Source organism: Pinus tabuliformis, chromosome 5_2 (genome assembly GCF_031772625.1).
Source record: "Pinus tabuliformis cultivar Carrire ecotype Pingquan chromosome 5_2, CPIR1, whole genome shotgun sequence".
NCBI classification, from domain to species: Eukaryota; Viridiplantae; Streptophyta; class Pinopsida; order Pinales; family Pinaceae; genus Pinus; species Pinus tabuliformis.
Window position 1 is genome coordinate 902,505,252 of NC_142306.1, and position 21,624 is coordinate 902,526,875.

Genomic DNA, 21,624 nt, shown 5'->3' on the forward strand with positions numbered 1-21,624 from the left:
AATTTTATTAGACGCTTTTAAACATAACTTTGCTTTTTCATGTTTTAAGAGTCGAGAAAAAGCTAAAGATGACTCTAGTCGCCTTCGATGTATTAACGAGCCCGAAGTGACAAATGCTCGGTTGGACCTTTTCAGTTATAGAGTTTGAAAAGGGCCAAAAGAAACTGCTCTGGAGATCTAGGCAGAGGGTGTGCCAAACCTTTCGCGAAACCACAGAATACGTTTTACGGTACGGGTGGTCGATCTTCGTGAATGCTGTGTTCACTGCATCGCGATCAGTAGGGCGGTCGACACGGCTTCCTATGGATAAAGGATAATTGCCTATAGGGGTCTCCCAATATATACGCGACAGTACGTGGGAGCACAAGTCCGTATTAGTGCCACCGACTCTCAGGAGGAATCACCCACCTTCGTAGAGATCGACAGTCACTATGTTTAACGACGCCGGAACACGTCTCTACCTAGACCTCTAGATGTTTGCGTTATGTTTCAAATGCGTTGTTAGGTTCATTCAGTATATTTTAAGTTGATCTTTTTAAAGTTTGCCTTTCAAGGTTCACCACGAGATGTATATGACAAATTCCTAAATGTAGCCTAAGATGAGAAGCAAGCTTTTTCAAATCTTTTTGACTGATGAAAATCTTAACTACTGAGGGAGAAGAAAAGCAAATTCTTTTCACACAGTTCATACAGCACAAACTAATGCACTTTCTCCTAAATCATCATGCAAACTTTTTCAAATGCAAAATGCACAATGCATGTATTTTCTTTTCCCTTTCTTAATGTGGATGGATACAAAAAGAAAGTGGTTATATAACTTTGATTTCGATTTAAAGCGAAAGTAAACAAGCTTGTCCAAAATCAAAAGACACCTTAAGATTCACTTGCTTAATCACTGGAAATACATGAAATCAAACCAAACTAACGAAAGTAAAATGACTAATCAGCTATGGACAGCAAACAAGCTAACTCTTTAGACCAGCAAAACGCCTAACACAGGTTCAGATCTAAGAGGCCAAAAGCATGACTAGTTTACTTTCCGTTATGGGAAATTGTAAATGAGCAAGAAATACAAAGAACAAGTACAATTTCATTATATAACAGAGGCAGAATGATGGCAAGTAATATTGGTTTCAAAACAGGCACAAGACTGACACCTAGCAGCAAAACTAAGTGAAAACAGGCAAGAGAAAGGAGGAAACCCCAAATGCACTAAGCAAATTTGGGTCAACGCAGGCTCTACACAGTCAAACTGGCTCTCAGCGCAGGTAGCTGGTTCGGGACCTGCGTTGCAAAGCAGGTAGCCTGTGTACTACCTGCTTTGGAAAACGAGAGTTGCGTTTTCACAGTCTCCGGGTCATAATTTTCTCAAAAATGCACGGTTTTTGCTCAAATCAGAAGCATTCAGTCAAGCATACTCAAAGGGATGATTTAGAAGGTGCAAAGCTATCACTAAGAGCTTACAAGGATCTTTGTAGATCAGCTCTTCAAATCATGAATCTGCTCAGACAATGAGCAAGAGTAGCAGCCCCTCTACTTCGCTTTTGATATAGTCAAAAGCTTTTCGATTTGGTACTCTTTTGTTCAGGAAATGAATAGCAAAAATACTACAAACACAATCAAACGGATATGATCCCCAGCGGAGTCGCCAGTTTGTTGTAGGGAAAAGTATCCGACTCGGATGACCCTAACCCACTCTAAGGGTGACAGTTCCTTAGCAACAACTGTAAAACAAACTAATGAAAGTTTACTTCTTTATGAAAGCAAAAGAGAATGGAGGAAGCACTAACCGTTGCCTTGCACTTAATGTCGAATCCAAACTCTCCTCTTTGGCCGCTTGCTCCTAGCTCTTTGTCCTTCTGCTCGCCCAGCTACAATGAGATCCTGCACAATGACAAAGAAGGAAACTACAAGAGGCATGCAATCATAACTGGTTCATGGATTAGTGTAAACCAAACATGCAATCATCACAATATATAATTGAACAAAAGCACATAGAAGAACCTCAATAGCTTTTATTAATGAAGAAATAAAGGTTCTGAGAGGATTACAACCATTGCAGGCTCCAACCCAGCAACACCTCCCAGTAGAAAGAATTGCTCTTCTTCACCTCTCTCAAACAATCACCCAATAACTCAAGAATGAAACCAACAGCATATCATTACTTTGCACAAAATTCCAGCCTCCTGAGCTCATAGGAGAGAGCTCAATATATAGATGAATTGAGAAAGGATGAGTCAGCTTGCAACTGATGTGTAGCTGCCTTGTGTCCTCTCTCTCTTCAGTTAATCTTTAGTTGATCTTCAGTTCTTGAGTCCACTTGGTGAACCTTGCTTCCACTTGGAGAAACAAAGCCTCTGACTCATCACAAGGCGAAATACCTGATCCAAGTGTCATTTTGGAAGATTCCAAAGCAATGACTCACTGTGCCACATGTCCAAACTCGCCCAACGCAGGTGGGCTTTGTTCTGCCTGCTTTGCAACGTAGGTACACCATGGAGCAGTTGTGTTTCAGCGCAGAAACCCAGTGGAGCACCTGCTTTGATTTCAGGATTGCTTGTTTTTGAGTGTTTTCAGGTGGAGAACTGATCTGAGAGCTGTTGGTTTGCTGACCTTGTTCCTCTAGGGGTAGGAACATCATGTTTAGGGAACTTTGGATCCCTTGGATTATTGACAATTCATGCTTGTTGCTGTAAGGCACAAAATTGTCTATAATAGGCCCGCCACCTCATTTATCTATATCTATATCTATATATATATATCTATAGATATATATATATATATATATATATATATATATATATATATATATATGTATAGATATATATTATTAAAATAGGGTCATTTTTTTATTTTGTCTAACATGAGGGTTATTAGACAAATTAAAGAAGCAACAATTTCGCCTGCTTTCAGGAGCTATGTTTCATGCCCCAGGGTTAGTCAAATTGTAGGACACTTAAACCTGGCCCATAGTCCAACTTTGACCAAAACTTTGACTGGCTCATCCTCCCTCATACGAGCTCGAATTGATGAACCATTCACACCACTGCAATCATGATAACAATATCTACGCTCTGGTCCTGGTTCGAAAGCATTCTGATCACTTTGATTTTCGAGCTTCCATAAGCCCTCTTTGTCCTGTGTGTGTGGTGGACTAGGAGGTTTATGGATTTGATGTCATATCGTCATGAGTGACAGCAGATATAGGTACACAAATAAACATGGCACGATGACGAATGGGATGAACAAATGGAGTACATGTAGAAGGACATGTTCGCTAATGGATGAATGAACGATGCATGAAAATAGATGTGCTCACGAATGGACAATCATGCAAATATGTGTTCATGGATAGTGTGAGGGACAAACATGTGAGGAAGTGTTCGCACAGACGGCCGGATTAACATGCACTTTTCATGAACAAATGAACCTATCAAGCATGCCAACATGCAAGTAAGAAGAAACGTACAAATGCAACATCAAGAGAACCCAATTACCATCGAAGACTCCATGCACTTTTCCGTGTGGAGGTGAAGTTTTGATACACCATGAGGAAATCCATCACCCAACAACACTGCAGCTCGACATGCACACCAGCAACAACACAAATCTACTAGCACTATCATGTCGAGTATTGTCATGAGTCATGTCGTCCACATCTCTACTGCGAGTCGTGCTATCAATCAATGTAATGTAATGTAGAAGTCCAAGAGACCACTTTTCATATGAAGAGCCATGTGAAGTCGAAAGGTCATAGAAGTCAAACATTCGTGAGGGAAGTCGAACAACCACATGGGTCAGTTTCACCCTTGGCTATAATTACCCCCTCATTTGTACATGCAAATGACTTTTCACCCTCGCTCCTCCCACATAGCCTTGAGAGTCTGTAATCTTTTCTTTGAGGAGTAAGTAGTGGATCCAACGCTCTGCCCATGGGGTTAGTTATGTATGGTGTAACGATGTGTCTTGGAACTTTCGCTTAATTTACAAGCCTGCTAATAGGCCATCATGTTTTCACACATGTGCTGTAATTGTTGTAAGACTAATCTTGAACACTTGTAATGCATGTTGCTTTAACCCGTGTTTAACACTTGAACTCATTCAATTGGTTAAATTCATATATATTAATGAAAATGTGTTGTATGAGTTGTTAACACTTTCTTGTCCATGTTGGTTACCTCCCTGGACATTAGACATACCTTTCACATAAAATTTCTATAATGACCGTCACACTCGCGCGGACTCCTCTGTTGTGTGTTGTATGTGTTATCTTTCCTTGTGTTTTGTAACTGCCACATATGTGTGGACTACTCCTCTGGAAGCTGCGCATGTCCTGTTGTGTTGTATTTTCCTAATAGAGTTTGTTCTTCCTCCCATCTAACTTGGGACTCATTCCCACCCTCTCCCTCTACGGTGAAAGAACCATTGACACAAGTAACACTAGAAATCAATAGGCACGTGAACCTCACTACTCGAAGACAAAGCAGACCACTCTCCTGTGCTAGCAAGCAAGAGATGAGGAAAATATTTAGATAATGGCAACCGGGCCATCATACCGGATGGGACTCCCACACCAAATGGTGTGAGGTCTAGTTGGGACTTCATACCGGGGTGATCCCCTTAATGTTGGCGGGTATAACACCGTCAATAGGTTAGAGAAGGGGAAGGAGAGGTACATAATGTGAATGGTGAACAACCTAGGATTGGAGGAGGAAGAGGAGGAAATAGGGGAGGTGGAAGAGGTGGAGGAAGAGGAAGAGGGAAAGGAGAAGCTATAAATCTAGACCCCTTTGGATTTCCTATCCTCAATGAAGATACAACTGTGACAATCAAAAATATCTCACCCTCCATCCTTCCAAACTTTCATGGACTAAGGAGCGAAGATCTTGAAACATTTCTCTTTGAATTTGAAGTCTTGTGTAGATCGTATGATTATCTACATGATGCTCAAAAGTTGAAATTATTCCCTGCAACCCTTAAACATGCAACATTAAAATGGTTTATGGGTTTAGGAATAAATTCCATAAGAAAATGCAAAGAAAAGAAAATTACATTCTTAGATAAATATAAGGACTACTGTAAGCCCCATAATGTTAAGGATGAAGTCTTTAAAATGGTACAGAAAGAAGATGAAAATCTTGAAGACTTCGTTGAAACATTTTCTTATAATGTTAAAAGGAAAAAAATGAATAATCTAGATGAGGAAACTTTGAAAGCTCTGTTATTGAAATCCATTAGAGATGAGTGGATTGATATTCTCAATCTAATGGGTAAGGGAGACATTTCTCATTTTTCACTTGGAGAAATTTGTGAGTTATGCATACACATTTCAAGAGGCAAAGTAAGAACTGGGAAAAATCCAAGAGATCCTCTTTTATCAAGGATTAATAAATCTACAGCTGGGAAAGTAAGTAGAGCAGAATTAGGTAATTTTCTTGATAGTTTTAAAACATGTATTTTAGGGAGTCTAAGTGAACAAATTGACACCCTTAAAATACAAAACAAGCAAAGAGATCAAAATACTGCATTGTCCATTCTTTTCCCTAAGTGTAGAAATAAACATCCATTGAGAGAATGTCCTCTTCATTTAAAGAGTGTAGAAACTTGTGTTATATGTAAAGAAAATCATGATACAAAATAATGTCCCTCAATACCAAGTCTTAAAGCTGTCTATCAAGAAGAAAGAGTACCAAATCAGGCAGACCCTATTTGTTTTATTGCTAAAAGACCTTGGAAAGATCCACAAACAAATACAACTCAAGGTTTTAACACTCAATAATTTTCACAACCATCACAAAGTAATTGGAATGCCCCAATGTCGTAGAAATCTTGGCCATAACCTTGGTCACAAGGATGGAAAAATCCTTATGGAAAGTACCCTCAATGTCCTCAATATCCACAATTTCAACAATCATGTCCTACTTTTACTCCACAATATTATGCTCGGCCTATCCAACAAACTCAACCCCACAATTTGAATCCACAACTTTCATTACCATTTCCTCAAATACCAAACCAATTGCCTACCCAACCACTTCCAAATCCAAATAATAATAAAAATTCACAACCTGTTTACAATATGAAAGGACAAAATTTCCAAACTTACATGATAACTCCATTGGATCTAAACAATGTTCAACTTAGATTTGGTAGAATATTAGAGAAAAATTCCCCATCAATTGTTATTCAGGAAAGTGAAAATGAAAAGATCTCTGAAGAAGAGAAGTCTCTTAATGAAAAAGAAAAAACTCCAAAACAAGTTGCTCCAACACATTCAAAAAACTCAACTCCTATTATGGAACACCCTTCAGTATATGTTTCAAAACCACCTTTTCCTAATAGGTTAAAAATTGATGAAGGGGTAGAAAAACATAATTTATTGCCTAATTATGACATGTTAGATGCACTGAAGAATGTTTTCATAAAAATCCCTTTGCTACAAGCCATTAAGGAAATACCAATTTTTACAAAGAAAATTAGGGAATTGAGCATAAAAATACCGGGAAGAAAAATAAAGAAGTCAAAAGAATCCAACGAGTTGGAAAAAATTTAGATATCGTGATGGGTAAGACAACAATTCAGAAATATCTTGATCCAGGAAATCCCATTGTGAAAACACACATCAATGGTCTAGAGATCCCAAATAAATTGATTGTTCTAGGAGCAGATATAAACATCATGAGTAAACAAACTATGAATCAATTAAAAATTTCTAATCTTCAATATACACCTACACTGTTACAATTGGCAGATAGATCTGTAATCAAACTTGATGGTGTATTAGAAGATATATATGTATCCTTAGATTCCTAGGAATACCCTATCGATTTTATGATTTTAACGCCCAAGAATAACTTAGGAGGACATCCACTGATTTTAGGAAGACCATGGCTAGCTACAACCGATGCTTTTATAAGTGGTAGATCTGGTGATATGCTTATTTATGATGGGAGCTCAACAAATAAATTCACACTGTATCCACCTGCAAAAACAACAATAGAAGTTGAAAATGAAGAATGGATAGATGATTATATTGATATAAGACCAACCTCTAATACTTCACAAATAGATGAAGAAGATAAAATTTTGAATTTAATGGAAAATAATGAATCTTCATCATATTGTGAATCTAGTCAGAGTTTTCAAGAACAATGCAATATTGAATATTTATCATCTCGCCAATTATCCTTCCATTCCATGGAAAAATTTGGCAGTTTTACTGTTGAAATCTTTCAAGGAAAAACTTTGAATATCAATAATAATTTGGAATAATTTCAAAAGAAAGAATTAATAAATATGTTAGGAGAACATTCCTTTGCCTATGCATGGGAATATACTGACATGAAGGGAATTGATCCTGATACTTGTATACATCATATCTACATTGAAGAAAATTCCAAACCAATTCAACAACCTCAAAGAAGAATTAATCCAAATCTAAGGGAAATTGTTAAGGAGGAACTACTAGAACTGATGAATGTAAATTTCATCTATCCAATATCATATAATTAGTGGGTTTCACCCTTAGTAATTGTTCCTAAAAGGAATGGAAAATGGAGAGCATGTATTGACTATAGGGAATTGAATAAAGCCACTTTAAAAGATCACTTTCCACTTCCTTTCATAGATAAGGTTTTAGATACATTGGCACAAAAGAAATATTTTTCATTCTTTGATGGTTTTAGCAGGTATAATTAAATCCAAGTAGCCCTAGAAGACCAAGATAAAACTTCATTTACTACCCATGGGGAAGTTATGCTTACCTAGTACATCCTTTTGGATTATATAATGTGGCTGCAACATTCCAAAGAGAAGTGTTGGGAATTTTTCTGATCTAATTCATGATTGTGTGGAAGTGTATATGGATGATTTTACAGTTTATGGAAATTATTTTGAAGAAGCTCTTAAAAAATTGGAAAAAGTTCTCACTCGATGTAAAGAGGAAAATCTCTCATTAAGCCATGAAAAATGTTTTATGATGTTTACTGAGGGAATTGTTTTAGGACACCACATTTTAGGAAATGAAATTAGAGTGGACACATCTAAAGTAGAAGTTATTTCTAAATTATCAATTCCAACTTGTCAATGAGATGTTAGAAGTTTTCTTGGTTTCACTAGTTACTATAGAAGATTTAAAAATTTACAAAAATTGCATCCCTACTTTTCAAACTACTCACAAAAGACTATGAATTAAATTTGAATTTTGATTGCCAAAAGGCCTTTGAAACATTAAAGGAGAAAATATCTGAAGCTCCCATTCTTAGAGGACCAAATTGGAAACTACCTTTTCACATTTCAACTGATGCTTCTGACACAAATTTAGGAGTTGTACCATGACAAAAAGATTTAACCAATGCCATTTATTACATTAGTAAAAATTTTACTCGTGCAAAGTTAAATTACACTGTAACAGAAAAGGAGTTTTTAGTTGTTGTCCATGCCATCAATAAATTTAGACATTACATTGTTGGCTACAAAACTTTTGTACATACAGATCATTCTGCAATTAGGTACTTGATTAATATACATGTCACTAATGGCGGAATTACAAGATGGTTGCTTTTGTTGCAAGAGTTTAACATCACTATTTTGGATCAACCCGGGAAACAAAATACAGTTGCTGACATTTTGTCTAGGATTCAAAATGACAATAAGGATGTACCTGTAGAAGACAATTTCCCTGATGAATATCTTTTTGTATTATCTACTAAATCACCTTGGTTTGAAGATACTGCTAATTATTTGGCTACAAAGAAGTTACCATCATATTTATCTCCTCGGGAAAAAAATAAGGTAATTCAAATTAGTGCATCTTATTCATGGATAAATGAAGAATTGTATAAAACAGGGCCAGATTTGATCATTCGAAGGTGTGTTAGAGAAGATGAAGTACCAAAGATATTGAAAGCTTGTTATGATGAGCCATGTGGAGGACACTTCACTGACAAAAGAACTTCCTACAAGTACTTCTCTTAGGATACTATTGGCCTTCCATTTTTAAGGACGCCAAGGAGTATGTCAAGAGATGTGATAGTTGTCAAAGGACGGGGAAACATGTTCCCTCTGATGGAATGCCTCTATAGCTTTAGGTTCTTATTGAACCTTTTGAAAAATGGGCTCTGGATTTTGTTGGTCCAGTCAATCCACCATCGAGACATTCTTGTTTGCACTAATTATGTTACAAAATGGGTAGAAGCTAAATCACTTCCTTTTGCTACTGAAAATGTTGTAGTTTCATTTATTTTTGAGGATATCTTTACTTTCTTTGATGTCCCAAGGGAAATTGTAACAGATCAAGGTACTTAATTCACATCCAAGTTGGTACAAAAGATAATGGAGGAGTAAAATAAAACATCAGAAGTCCACTCCATACCATCCACAAGAAAATGGACAAGTAGAGTCCACCAATAAAGTAATTGAGGAAATTCTCACAAAAAATGTGCATCTGCATAAAAGAGACTTGGCAGAAAAGCTTCCAGAAGATTTATGGGCATACCATACCACATGGAGAAACACTACAATGCATAATTCCTATGAACTTGTTTATGGGAAGCAAGTCCTTTTTCCTATTGAGTTTCAAGTAAAAACTTTCAAGACAATAGTTAAATTGGGTCTTGATCTTTCAGAGGCACAAAAACAAAGATTGGAGCAACTAAATAAACTTGATGAGATAAGAAAATATGTTATCTAAAGAACCAACTTAGTTCAACAACAAAGATTTAGGTGGCATGACAAATACATAAAAGAAAGAAAATTTCAGCAAGGAGATTGGGCATTACTTTTAGACTCAAAGTTCAAACATTTCCAAGGGAAATTTCAAACTCATTGGCTTTGGTCCTATGAGATTGAAACGTTCTTTGATAAAGGTACAGTTAGGATCAAAGTTATTGATGAAGAAAGGATCACCTTTCTTGCGAATGGTCACCGATTGATAATCTATCATAAGCCATTGACAAAGGAGGAGTTTATCAAACATTTGCAAGACAACACTAATTTCTAGTTAGTTAAGAAGGATTTTCCTTCTCCTCCAACTTGACTCATAAGCCATTTTCTTTTCTTAAAATAATAATAATAATAAAATTTGTATAAACATGAAAACCAACACTATTGGCATGTTTATACAGAAAATTTAGGGTGAAAACCAAGTTATTTTGGCACCCTAAATTTTATTTTTCATTCCCATTTTCTTTTTATCACTCTTTTTCTTTCTAGAATAAAATAGCTACAAAATTGCTAATAATCTACAGCTTTGACAGAGTTTTGTAGCTGATGTTTGACAGGGACTATTAATTGGAGCAATTGAAGAAACGATCACATCCATCCTCGGAAGCACCTGAAGCCAGTACAAAAAGGAGAAACTAAAAGTCAGAATCATCAATTCAAAAGGTATGAAAATATTTGATTTAATAATAAGGGACAAAACATCAGTGTATGAATTATATGAACATTATACCACCAATTCAAAAACCATCCTTGTCGAAAGTGAGGTGAAAATATCTTGTCATATTAAAATAAAAGTCGTAAACCACCCATTCATTCCTCATCATTACATAACACTCATCTCAGATTTCGAATTCATTGTTGAAATTGCGCAACTCACATCCATTCATACCCTAACTGTCACTTCACTTGTTTTTCCCCTCGCTCTCGTTTATACTCTCACCAAAGCCATTATCCCAAAACCCTGACTCATACCCTGTCAAGAAGCAAATTTTGAGGTTAAAATTCTCAACCATGGGTGTCATAGTAAGAACATAACCAATTGGAATAAAATTCATGGAAGGATATCCATAAGTGAAGGAAATGTCATAGAAAGCACAATGGCTAGAGTTCATGGAAAATTTTGATGGTTTTAACAAGGAAGTAACCAAATCATTTGCTAGAGCTTTTATTGGTGTAGAGGTTGAAATTGGAGACATCAAGTTTGCAGTGACAAAATCTCTTATTGTTGAAGCTACCAGACTGTCAAGAGTTGGAGATAAATGGTTTAAGAACAAGGGCATTGAAGGAGAAGAATGGAAGACTTTCTTGAGAAACCGAGGTATGGGTATCATTATTTTTAAGAAAGGAAATCCCTGTAGAACAGTTAAGGGTAAATTGAGAAATTTGTTGCTAGTAATTCAGAAATTTGTCACCTGTCAAGGAAGATTTGGTTGTATGTTCTTTTACCACATTCGTTTCATGCTGCATTTTATATAAGAGAATGAAATCAATCTTCCGTATTTTCTGTTAAATAGCTTAAGGAAAATTCTTGGGAATGTTCAGAAAAGGATCCAATTCATAGAAAACACCATGTATCACCACGACCTTATAAAAATACTCATCGAATTTCATCTTGAAATACTAGGAGATAATTGGGATAGCTTCCTAGCTATAAATCATTTTAAGGAGGAGGGTAAAGAGCCACTTAGCAGTAGCAAAGAAAAAAGAGGAAGGAAGAGAATATCTGAGAATCCTATTAAAAACTTACCTCAACAACAACTACAAGAACAGCTAGAAGATGAGACTCCTATTGCAAAAAATTTAGGAAGCATTAAAAGGAAATCTGTTAGAAGAAATAAATCCAGCAAAAAGGAAGAAAGCATATCCAAGAAAAAGAGGAAGCTAAACAATGAAGAAAAGAGTTAAAACTAAAAACCCTCTTCCATCAAATGTAAGAAGCGTCGACCTTAATCAAAAACCATTCCAACAATATACAAATGTTGTTAATTTGGAGGAAGAAGAGAAAATGAAAGTTCCATCACCTACTGTCATCTCACCTATTCATAGCCCAAGCTGAAAAACACCAGAAATAGATCTAGTACAACAAGAAATATATGACTACATTGAATCTCTGGAGAAGAGAGCTGCAGAAAAGGCATCTTGTTCTATAGTCCATGAAAAATAAATCCAGTCTAACATTCCACAAGAACCTCCACTCGTGAAAACTCTGAAACAAAAAGTCTTTGAGTTGGAGACACTGAATAGACATCTGAAGAAGGAACATGAGACATTAAAGATGCAGAATGAGATACAAAGGACTGAGAATGATTACATTCTTTTGCATATGGGCTTATGGTATGAAAAGAACAGGAAGTTCAAGAAAAAGAATGAATCTCTAAAAAGGAAGGTCACGAGTCTAAAATGTAGGATTTTTATGAAGAAGCCCAAAATGATAGTTGCAAGAAAGAAGATAAGAAGGACAAATTTAGATGTCCTGGCCCAATTTTTTGAGAGAGAGAAGTGATAGAGAAAAACTTCCAGTTTTGAATTTTTGCATGAGGACATGCAATGGCCTCCGTGTGGGGGAATTTTGAGCCTCATGATCACTTCATTTTTACACTCTCCCTTACTTATTTTTCCTTTCCTTAACCATCATCATCAACTCAATAAAACTCAAACTACAAGGGTTTTTCCATGGTAAGGTATTTAATTGTCTTATATTTCCTATTTAATAATTTTCCTTATTATTGAGTTAATATTTGTACTAGCTACTGACTTCACACCATTCTGCAACTAATCTATGTTTTTGTAGCCGATTCCAAGGCTTACCAGTATCAGAGGTGCTAGATAAGAGGAGAAAGATATGGACAGGTGAAGATTGATCCCTTTAACGATGTCCTCATATTCATCCCAACCAGATCATCAAAGGATTGTTCGATTGTGTGGTCTAAGGGTAAAGTCAACTTCTTGTTGAACAGGTGAGCGAGAGTCTGAAATTCCCGCGCTTCATGATTTTCTTTGCCAAATAGAAATCATGAGCAACGATATATTGATATTTGTTAGAAACTTAATTTAGAACTTTGTTAGCTAGGGTAGGTGTAAAAGCCTCAAACAGTTATTGACACAGGCTTTTATAAATACTGTGCAGAAAACATGAATAGGAGGTTAATTTTTATATATGCAACAATATTGTTTCAAACTCTATTTTATCTGTTAATGACGAATGAAGCTTTGATGCATAGCTGACTATTTGATTAAAGTTCTGTGACTGCCTATTTGTGGAGGGCCCCTGCAAGCAGTGAAGGTTTTTCATTTTTTGTATCTTTTCTTTATCCTTTTGCTAGTTGCTCATATGTTTTAGAATCGTTCTGCAGTCTTGATTTCAATTAGATAGTGATAGCAAGATTTCACTAATCATTCCTTTTTCAAGTTGATTTATAATGATTCTAATGGTAGTGTAATCGTTTTTCGTAGATTTCTTTATAGTTTCATTTTATAGTATTTTATTTCAAAGCATGAGTGATTTCTTTATGGTTTTCATTTCCAAAACATGAGTGATTGATGAGAGTACATGTGTGGTTTTCATTTTGAATAGAAGTCAATTTCATTTTGGTTTTTATGCAAAGGATTGCTAGAATGTTAGATGAATAATCCTGCTTTTAGAGATTAAATTTGTGTTGGAATAGATCAATTAAGTTTTCTTAATGAGATAGTGTGAGTTTTCTTTAAGTTTCATTTTGCAAGTGTGAAGCGCATTTTTTATTTCATTAGAATATTTAATGTGTTAAATCCATTTTCTTTGAAGAGTAAGATAGGAATGAAAAGAATCCTTAGAAGTAATTTTCAATAACTCAATCATTCACATTAATAATCTGATTTAATAAAAGGGACTTCTAGCATATATAGTGCACTTGCACTTCACAAATTACCAACTTTGGTGGATAATTTATGTAACAATTTAAGACAGTTAAATTGAAAAACAATTATGTATCTTTAAAAATGATTTATAAATTGTTGTGGATCTTCCATTAGAATAGTTTGTCTCAATAGATCTTGTAATATTATAAAACCTTTTAAATTACCTTTGATTTATTTTATTAGATTCAATATTTACTATAACTAGCTTAATACTCACATTTATGAAAATAATTGAAATATGAAAATGAAACAATAATAAAATGAACACACCATCCACAAAATGAACACGAGATGTTTCCTAAGAGATATAATGCAAGAGAAAACCTTTGTAGAAGGTGAGACTTATCTAATCTCCTTTTTTTCAGTCATCAAATTACAAATAAAAAAAAGGGCACTCATTGTGGAGTTTCTAATTACACTATGGCTTGAATGGATACTACAAAGTCTTCTAGCTCCTTTATGCTCTCAAATCCCACGCTCTAAGTGTTCTACTCAACTATGGAACAAGGACAATGATGAAAAATTGTAACATCTTCCTTTCTTCCTAGCGACCCATTATTTAACTTATTCTAATAGTCATCTAAGGTTAAGGTTTTCACATACCTACCTTCTAAATTAATATTAGGGTTTTGGACATTCTAGAATCTTCTTGAAATTCCTCATGTGGATAGTCCCACATGTGAGTAATGGGTGATGACATGACATCCACTTGGTCAATAAGGTAGGTCAATCTGTGGGAGGCATAACGTTTGCATACAAACTTTGATGGAGGTGACTTTCACACCATTTGGAAGGGTCTCGATGTATAGAACAATGTTGAGGGATTTTGAGCTATGCTTAAAATTATTTGACCTATGCTCAAAATTATTTGACCCAAAATAGTGCCAATTGATGAACCAAAATGACTATGGCAAGTACTAAACCCTAAATCTCCAAACTAGGAGTTGCCACTGAGGACATGCAAGCTAATTTCTCCAATTTTTCAACTAGAAAGTACCAAGAAAAAAGATAGAGCATATAATGATCTATTGTAGATCATGCATCCACATTTAGGGAGGCTTTTAGTCTCTAAAATATTTTACTGAATGAGGTGAGGAAATTTTTCCTCTATCTTTTCCCTAGAGTACCATTTTCCTTGCTTGGATGTTTTTGTTTTGCGTTGATCTACCAAAGGCCATGCTATGCAAAATTGCACATTCTACCAACTTTGCCTATGCTTCTAGTGCTAAATTCTATATGGTAGGTATTAATTTTCTTCTTAGTTTCTGGATCCAACATGAAAGGTTCATAGAGTTTATATTTTCCACATCCACTACTAAGTAAATGTGCATAAAATGGGTTTTGAAAGTGGGTACAACCTTTTTGGGTAGGTCATGGACCAAAACGTTTCATAATTTGGTTAGCATATATTTTTGAAAGAAAATGATTAGTTTAGATTACTCCATTTAATGTGGACTATGTGATCAATTCCTTCAGTATCCAATTTAAATAAATTCATTTTCGTGTGTCATCCACATATGATAAAGGGTGAGGGAACATAACGTATCATCCACCTTCTAAAAAGGGAGAGGGACCATTTGTCTTTTCAAATTTTTACTCTGCAATCTCTTTGTATATTATGATGCGTCCTTAGTTGTTGAGAGTAATAATTATTGAATTAGATACTTTCTTAGTGGTTTATAATGATTTATCAAGTAAAATTTAAAACAATGAGTGATAATTTGTTTTGGTTTATGAAAATGCATTAGGTTTTGCATAATATCTTTCTTCTCTTCATTTTTACCTGAAATATGTGTTTGTGTTTTGGGGGCGTGAGCGGGAGGGTGAGCAACATATGACAAATATGAACTTCATTAGTATTCCTTTTGTTCCATTGTAATACCCCTCTAATATTCTGCTATTTCAATTCCTCTCCATAATCCCTCTTGTTGAATCACTTTTAAATTGCCATGTTTCTTTGAATTGGGGGAGGGTAAGCATGTCGATTTTAATTTCACTATTAATCACTATGCTCATCAATTATTAATGATTACAATACCTATATTATCCTCCACGGTCAATGAGAGATGAAATTTATAATGTGATATAAGAGTAATACAATGATTTCTAATTCACATTATGAATCTTCTAGGTAAATTTAATGTCATATTTCCAACATTTAAAAAGTTTAGTGTGATACTTTTATGAGGTAATCTAGTATCATGACACACCTCTTTTTCTCAAAGTGTATTCACATTGCTAATATAAAATTTACACTTAAAAAAATTCTCAATTAACTATTTAACACAACAAAGATAGCACATACTCATTATCCCATGCTACATTACCTTCTCAATATCACTCATACATAAGTATATTAGTTTTTTCTCTCAATATACCACCAAGTAGATTGGTTTCCTTTCTCCATATATTAACATTTGTAAAGAGGGTTACCAATACAATAAATGCATAGAACTAAACTGTCCAATGCATAGACCTAAAATGTGGGGTATAATGTTAAGTTTCCCATTGAATATTTAATTTTCATTTTCATAGAAAACACATATAGTATGGTTCTTCTCCAGTTGAGGGTTGTTGTGATAAGGTTGTACAAGAATGTTATTTCCAAGTTTAATACCACTAATAGTTTGTCTAAAGAAATTAAATGCAACATCAAAGTCAAGCAATGGCACCTTTTATCCCTTACCCTTCTTGGCATATACATTGATAAACTAGAAGAATATTTGGAAGATGCAGGATGTGTTGGCCCCACACTCACTGGTATACTCCTAACTCTTATGTTTTATGTTGATGATATTGTTTGTTTGGCAAGGAGATATTATGATCTTCGCAAGCAACTAATAATCCTCTAATATTTTTGCTCCAAGTTGGGTACGACTAATAACGCTGACAAAATTAAAGTCTTGATAATTATATCTAAAATGATCACTTATGATCCTTTCATTTATGAAAACAACTACTTGGAGGAAGTTCATCCATACAAATATTTAGGAATTGGCAACGATCATAAGCTCAATTAGAAATACAGCATTGAGAAAAGGATAAATGGAGGATGGAAAGATTACTATGGGTTTGAAAACAAAAGTAAGTCAACAAACCATTGTATATGAGATAAAAAAAAAACTCATGTTTGAGACTCTTGTCACTCATGTTATTCTATATGGATGTGAGGTTTAGGGTTGCAATATATCTGGAGAGTTGTGGAGGAAGATTAAATAGATGCAAAAACAATTTATAACTTAGAACCTCAATATGAAAGAAAATACTCCCTACACCATTAATTTGGTTGAAACAAGCATTTCCCCCATTGAATGCATGACTATGACTAGTTGTCTTATGTATAAGAAGTTGTACGACATGGAAGCCAAGAGGTTTCCTAAAATTGCTTCTGAATTTAGCCAAAACCCCCACTTTCAGCTCAAGTAAGAATGACATAAAGATGCCCAGTGTTGTGTGCACCATTAAGGAATAAAGAGGGAGATCATCTTGCATAATAAAGATCATATTAAAAATATTATTACTTCCAAATTTAAGAAGAAATTGTGGGGTAATCTTTAGTTAGAGGGAAAAAGGAAACAAAAACATTATGAAGAGGTGATGAACCTTAATCTTGAAAACCAAAAATATCTATTTGTCATGACTAGTATTAAGAAGAAAAAGAACATTGCTAAGATAAAGACTATTTTTATGAGCTTCATAGTGCAATTGGAGATTAGCCAATTTCCAACACAACTTAGAATGAAAAACAATTTCTATTTAATTTCCCATCTTCTACTCATATTCTATTTAATTTTCAAAATATTTGTAACACTACCAACCTTCACTTTTCTCACTATTTTAATAAAATATTAAAAAATTAAAAAAAAACCCTTACCCGTGGAGTAAACCATATAAAAAAATGCTAAGATCCATATAAAAACTCTTATTAAATATTAATTATCATCCACTACTTTTCTTTTAAGCACAATAATGAGCACCATGACCCACCATGTGGGTAGTCAATAGTCGAGATGGACGACTTAGTCACCCACAAAGAAGGAAACTGATCCGCATATAACTCTCAAATTTATTGGATATCCACAATTCCTCAGTTTTCATTCAACGATAAACGTTACCCGGCCAGAAAGCACACTGAGAGAAATGTATCTATTTGCTTCTAATTGCTGAAGTATCGATCGCTCAACAGTTGAGGCCGTAGTATATCAGAAGAGGAGATGGCAACTTCCAGGGATTTCATCCTCATCACCACCACACTAATGCTCATCTTTGTTTGTGCAAACACCCATCTGATTGATAATTATCAGAAAAGTCGTGAACGAATACAGGTCGATATAGAAGCCCTGCAAGCATTCAAAAGCTCCGTCACATATGATCCTTCTCACGCCTTGGCCAACTGGGATGTTGCCAATCATGTCTGCAATTGGACTGGTGTCACCTGCCACCCTCAGAAACTGCGCGTATCTGGGCTAAATCTATACAACATGAGCCTGCAAGGGACTATACCTCCACATTTGGGTAACATCTCGTTTCTTGGCGTGTTGAACCTCACTCGTAACAGTTTCTCTGGCACAATCCCGAACGAATTGGGCAAGCTGCGTCGCTTAAAACGTCTGTTCCTCAGTAAGAATCACTTGATTTCGTCCATTCCAGAGGCTTTGAAAGATTGCACATCTCTCAGGCTGCTTAATCTGTCCCTCAATAATTTGACAGGGACTATTCCGAGTGGTCTCGGCCAATTGCAAAACCTGCGAAATCTTTCACTGTACGGCAACGGATTGACTGGGAAAGTGCCCGAATCCTTGGGAAATTGTTCTGCGCTGGAGATTCTGGATCTAGGAAATAACTTCCTTAGTGGCACTATCCCTTCTCAGCTTGGCTTGCTCGCTAGAATTAAAGGTCTGTCTCTTGGAGAAAACCAGCTCAGTGGAGGAATCCCGCCTTCACTGCTTAATTGCACGGAGTTACGCATCTTATATTTGTGTGACAACAGGCTTACTGGAGAAATCCCGTGGGAGATAGGTACAAAGCTCTCAAATTTAGAGGTTCTGCTGCTCTGGGGAAACGAATTAAACGGTACCATTCCGAAATCTTTAGGAAATTGCTCTCAGCTTTTAAATCTCGAGCTCGCTAAAAATTTCTTAATGGGAGGCATACCTCAGGAATTTGGAAAGCTCCGTCTTCTACAGATACTTGGACTCCATTATAATCATTTGTATAGTGAGGAATCCATTTCCATCTTTGAAGCACTTTCAAACTGCACCAATCTGCAAGAACTCTCTCTTGAGAACAATGATCTTAAGGGCGACTTGGCTGGAAGCATAGGCCGTCTCTCTCAAAATCTGATTCTTCTCGATTTGAGTGGGAATCGTTTCACTGGTAAGATACCCCAGGAGATGAGCAACCTCACTAGATTGATCCAGTTGAATCTAGAGGACAATTTGCTCTCTGGAGAAGTTCCTTCTGTACTAGGACGGCTGTCTACTCTTCAGCTGCTGAACCTCGGCGGGAATAACTTGGAAGGTAATATACCCTATCAATTCAGTGAATTGAAAGCTCTGTATATACTGGACCTTTCTCAAAACGCCTTTTCTGGAGAAATTCATCATGTTTTTGCAAGTTTGCGGCAGCTGGGAAAATTAGATCTCAGCTATAACAAATTCAGTGGTAATATACCGGACAGTATCGGGGATTGTTCCAGTCTCGAGCTTCTGGACCTCAGTTACAACCAGCTAAGCGGCTTGATGCCATCCAAAGTGGCTAGCCTTCATAACCTACAGTTCTACATTAATGTCTCACATAATGCACTCACAGGAAGGGTGCCTGCCGAACTGGGAGGAATGCAAATGGTTCTCGCAATTGATCTGTCTGCCAACAATTTTTCGGGGGCCATACCCAGCCAATTAGTGAATTGTGCCGGACTGGATTACCTTAATCTTTCTTACAATTCATTGGAAGGCACGATTCCGACATCAATCGATCAAGTTGCAGGCCTTCAAGATTTGGATCTCTCTTTCAATAAGCTTTCCGGTCCCCTGCCTCGCTCTATAGAGAAATTACAGAAGCTTATGCATTTAAACTTGTCATACAATAACTTCACCGGAGAAATACCATCCTCTGGAGCTTTCAGAAAACTGAATTTTACATCATTCTTAGGAAACAGTGGACTCTGTGGCAGATGGATAGAGTTACCTCATTGTAAATTGACGACAAGGCACCATCATGATTCCAAAAGAAGGGTAGTTATCCTGGCCACTTCGGTTGGTTTAGCTTTGCTATTGGTATTTTGCCTAGCCTTCATGGTTTTGATATATTTTAGTAGTAGAAACTCTGCATTGTTGGAAACTATTTCAGCGAGATTAGGCAGGATGCTGAAGAGCCAACTCCGGGAGACGAAGATTGTAAGTGAGGAAGAGGTGAACAGAGCAACTAATGGTTTCAGCCCCGATAACCTAGTGGGACATGGCGGCCATGGGTCAGTGTATAAGGGCGTATTAGACAATGCCACAATCGTTGCTGTCAAAGTTATTCACTCCGCCACATCTGGAGGTGCATACAAGAGACTTATAAAAGAATGCAAGACGTTGGGCAGAGTCCGACATCGGAATCTGGTGAGAATGGTGGGCGTATGCTCAAGTTTGCAGGTCAAATCTTTGATTATGGAGTTCATGTCGCAGGGAAGCCTGGATAAGCATTTGCATTGTAGTGAAAATAATTGCAGGTTGGGTCTCAAAACACGGCTGAGCATTCTCAAGGACGTGGCTCATGGAATGGCATATCTTCACCATCACTGCTCTCCGGCCATTGTTCATTGTGATCTGAAACCTTCCAACGTTTTATTGGATGAGACGATGACGGCCCATGTTGGAGATTTCGGTATTTCACGCCTCATGAACGATTCAACAGCAGCAGCCTCAGGGGACACCTCCAGTCATATGATCGGATCTGTTGGTTACATTGCACCAGGTAAACACTGATACGCTAGATTGATTGAGCAATGCTGTATATGGGAAATATTTGAGTCAGTGATAAATGTTTTATATATAAATGCTGATATGGGATTATATATGACTCACTAATAAAGGTTTTTTATATATAAATTGATTACAGAATATGGTACAGGAGGGCGCCCGTCCATGAAAGGGGACGTATACAGCTACGGCATCTTGGTGTTGGAAACGATCACGGGAAAGAAGCCCACAGATCCAGTTTTCTCAGAAGAAGGGCAATCATTGCAGAGTTGGGTGGGCGATGCATTCCCCGACAGATTGTTGGAGGTGATTGACAGGACTTTGGTGGAGGAGATTAGAATGGAAGAAGAAGATGAAGAACAGGAATCACATGATGTAAGTGAAATTATGGGGCATGGAATTGTTGTGTGGTTGGCGAAGATAGGTCTGATGTGCAGCAAAAGGGATCCTCATGAACGACCGACTCTTCGAGAGGTTGAGGCATCGCTAGAGCAGCTGGTCGCCAAAATCCATAAGAATTCAGAACATGAGTTGAACAGCCTTGGACAGGTGACCATCGAAGCCATTTCTGAATCTGAATCTGATTAGGGCACGTTGTGGAAGAAAATGATTAGATTAGGCTGCTCCATTTAATGGTTATCATATATATGTGGAAGAAAATTATTAATTTAGATTAGATGATTAGTTTTACATTTTTGTTTGTTGTAAGTGTGACTATAAGTTTTTAGTAGTTAATTATATCTAGTTAAATTAGATATAGTTAAATCGGGAGATATTTTCTAGTTAATTAGCCTTTTATATTTTTATGTGTTGAAAAGATTTGTTGGGTTACATAATGATGTAATTAAAATAATTTTTCTATCTTTAAATAACATATATTATTATTTAATCAATATAAATGTGTTTTCTAAATTCCTAATATTATTATTTAATTAATATTGTTTTAATAGATTTTTTTTTTAAAAAGTAATATATAAATTTTTGTGGAAAAAGTAATAAACATATATTTTTTAAGATTTTTTATAGGTTATTTTTT

General features: G+C 36.1%; 1 protein-coding gene across 1 annotated transcript; it reads left to right on the forward strand.

Moving 5' to 3' along the window:
• The first annotated feature begins 17,834 nt into the window (after positions 1-17,834).
• On the forward strand, positions 17,835-21,400 carry LOC149162232 (uncharacterized). The gene is made up of 2 exons (XM_089435126.1): positions 17,835-20,583; positions 20,728-21,400. Exons 1-2 carry the CDS (start codon positions 17,835-17,837, stop codon positions 21,174-21,176), a joined length of 3,198 nt encoding a protein of 1,065 aa, XP_089291252.1. The 3' UTR covers positions 21,177-21,400.
• Positions 21,401-21,624: the final 224 nt, after the last annotated feature.

Coding starts and splice junctions, on each gene's coding strand:
- LOC149162232 (XM_089435126.1), top strand. CDS start 17,835: ATGGCAACTTCCAGGGATTTCATCCTCATCACCACCACACTAATGCTC. Junction 20,584..20,727: donor TGTTGGTTACATTGCACCAG/GTAAACACTGAT, acceptor AATTGATTACAG/AATATGGTACAGGAGGGCGC.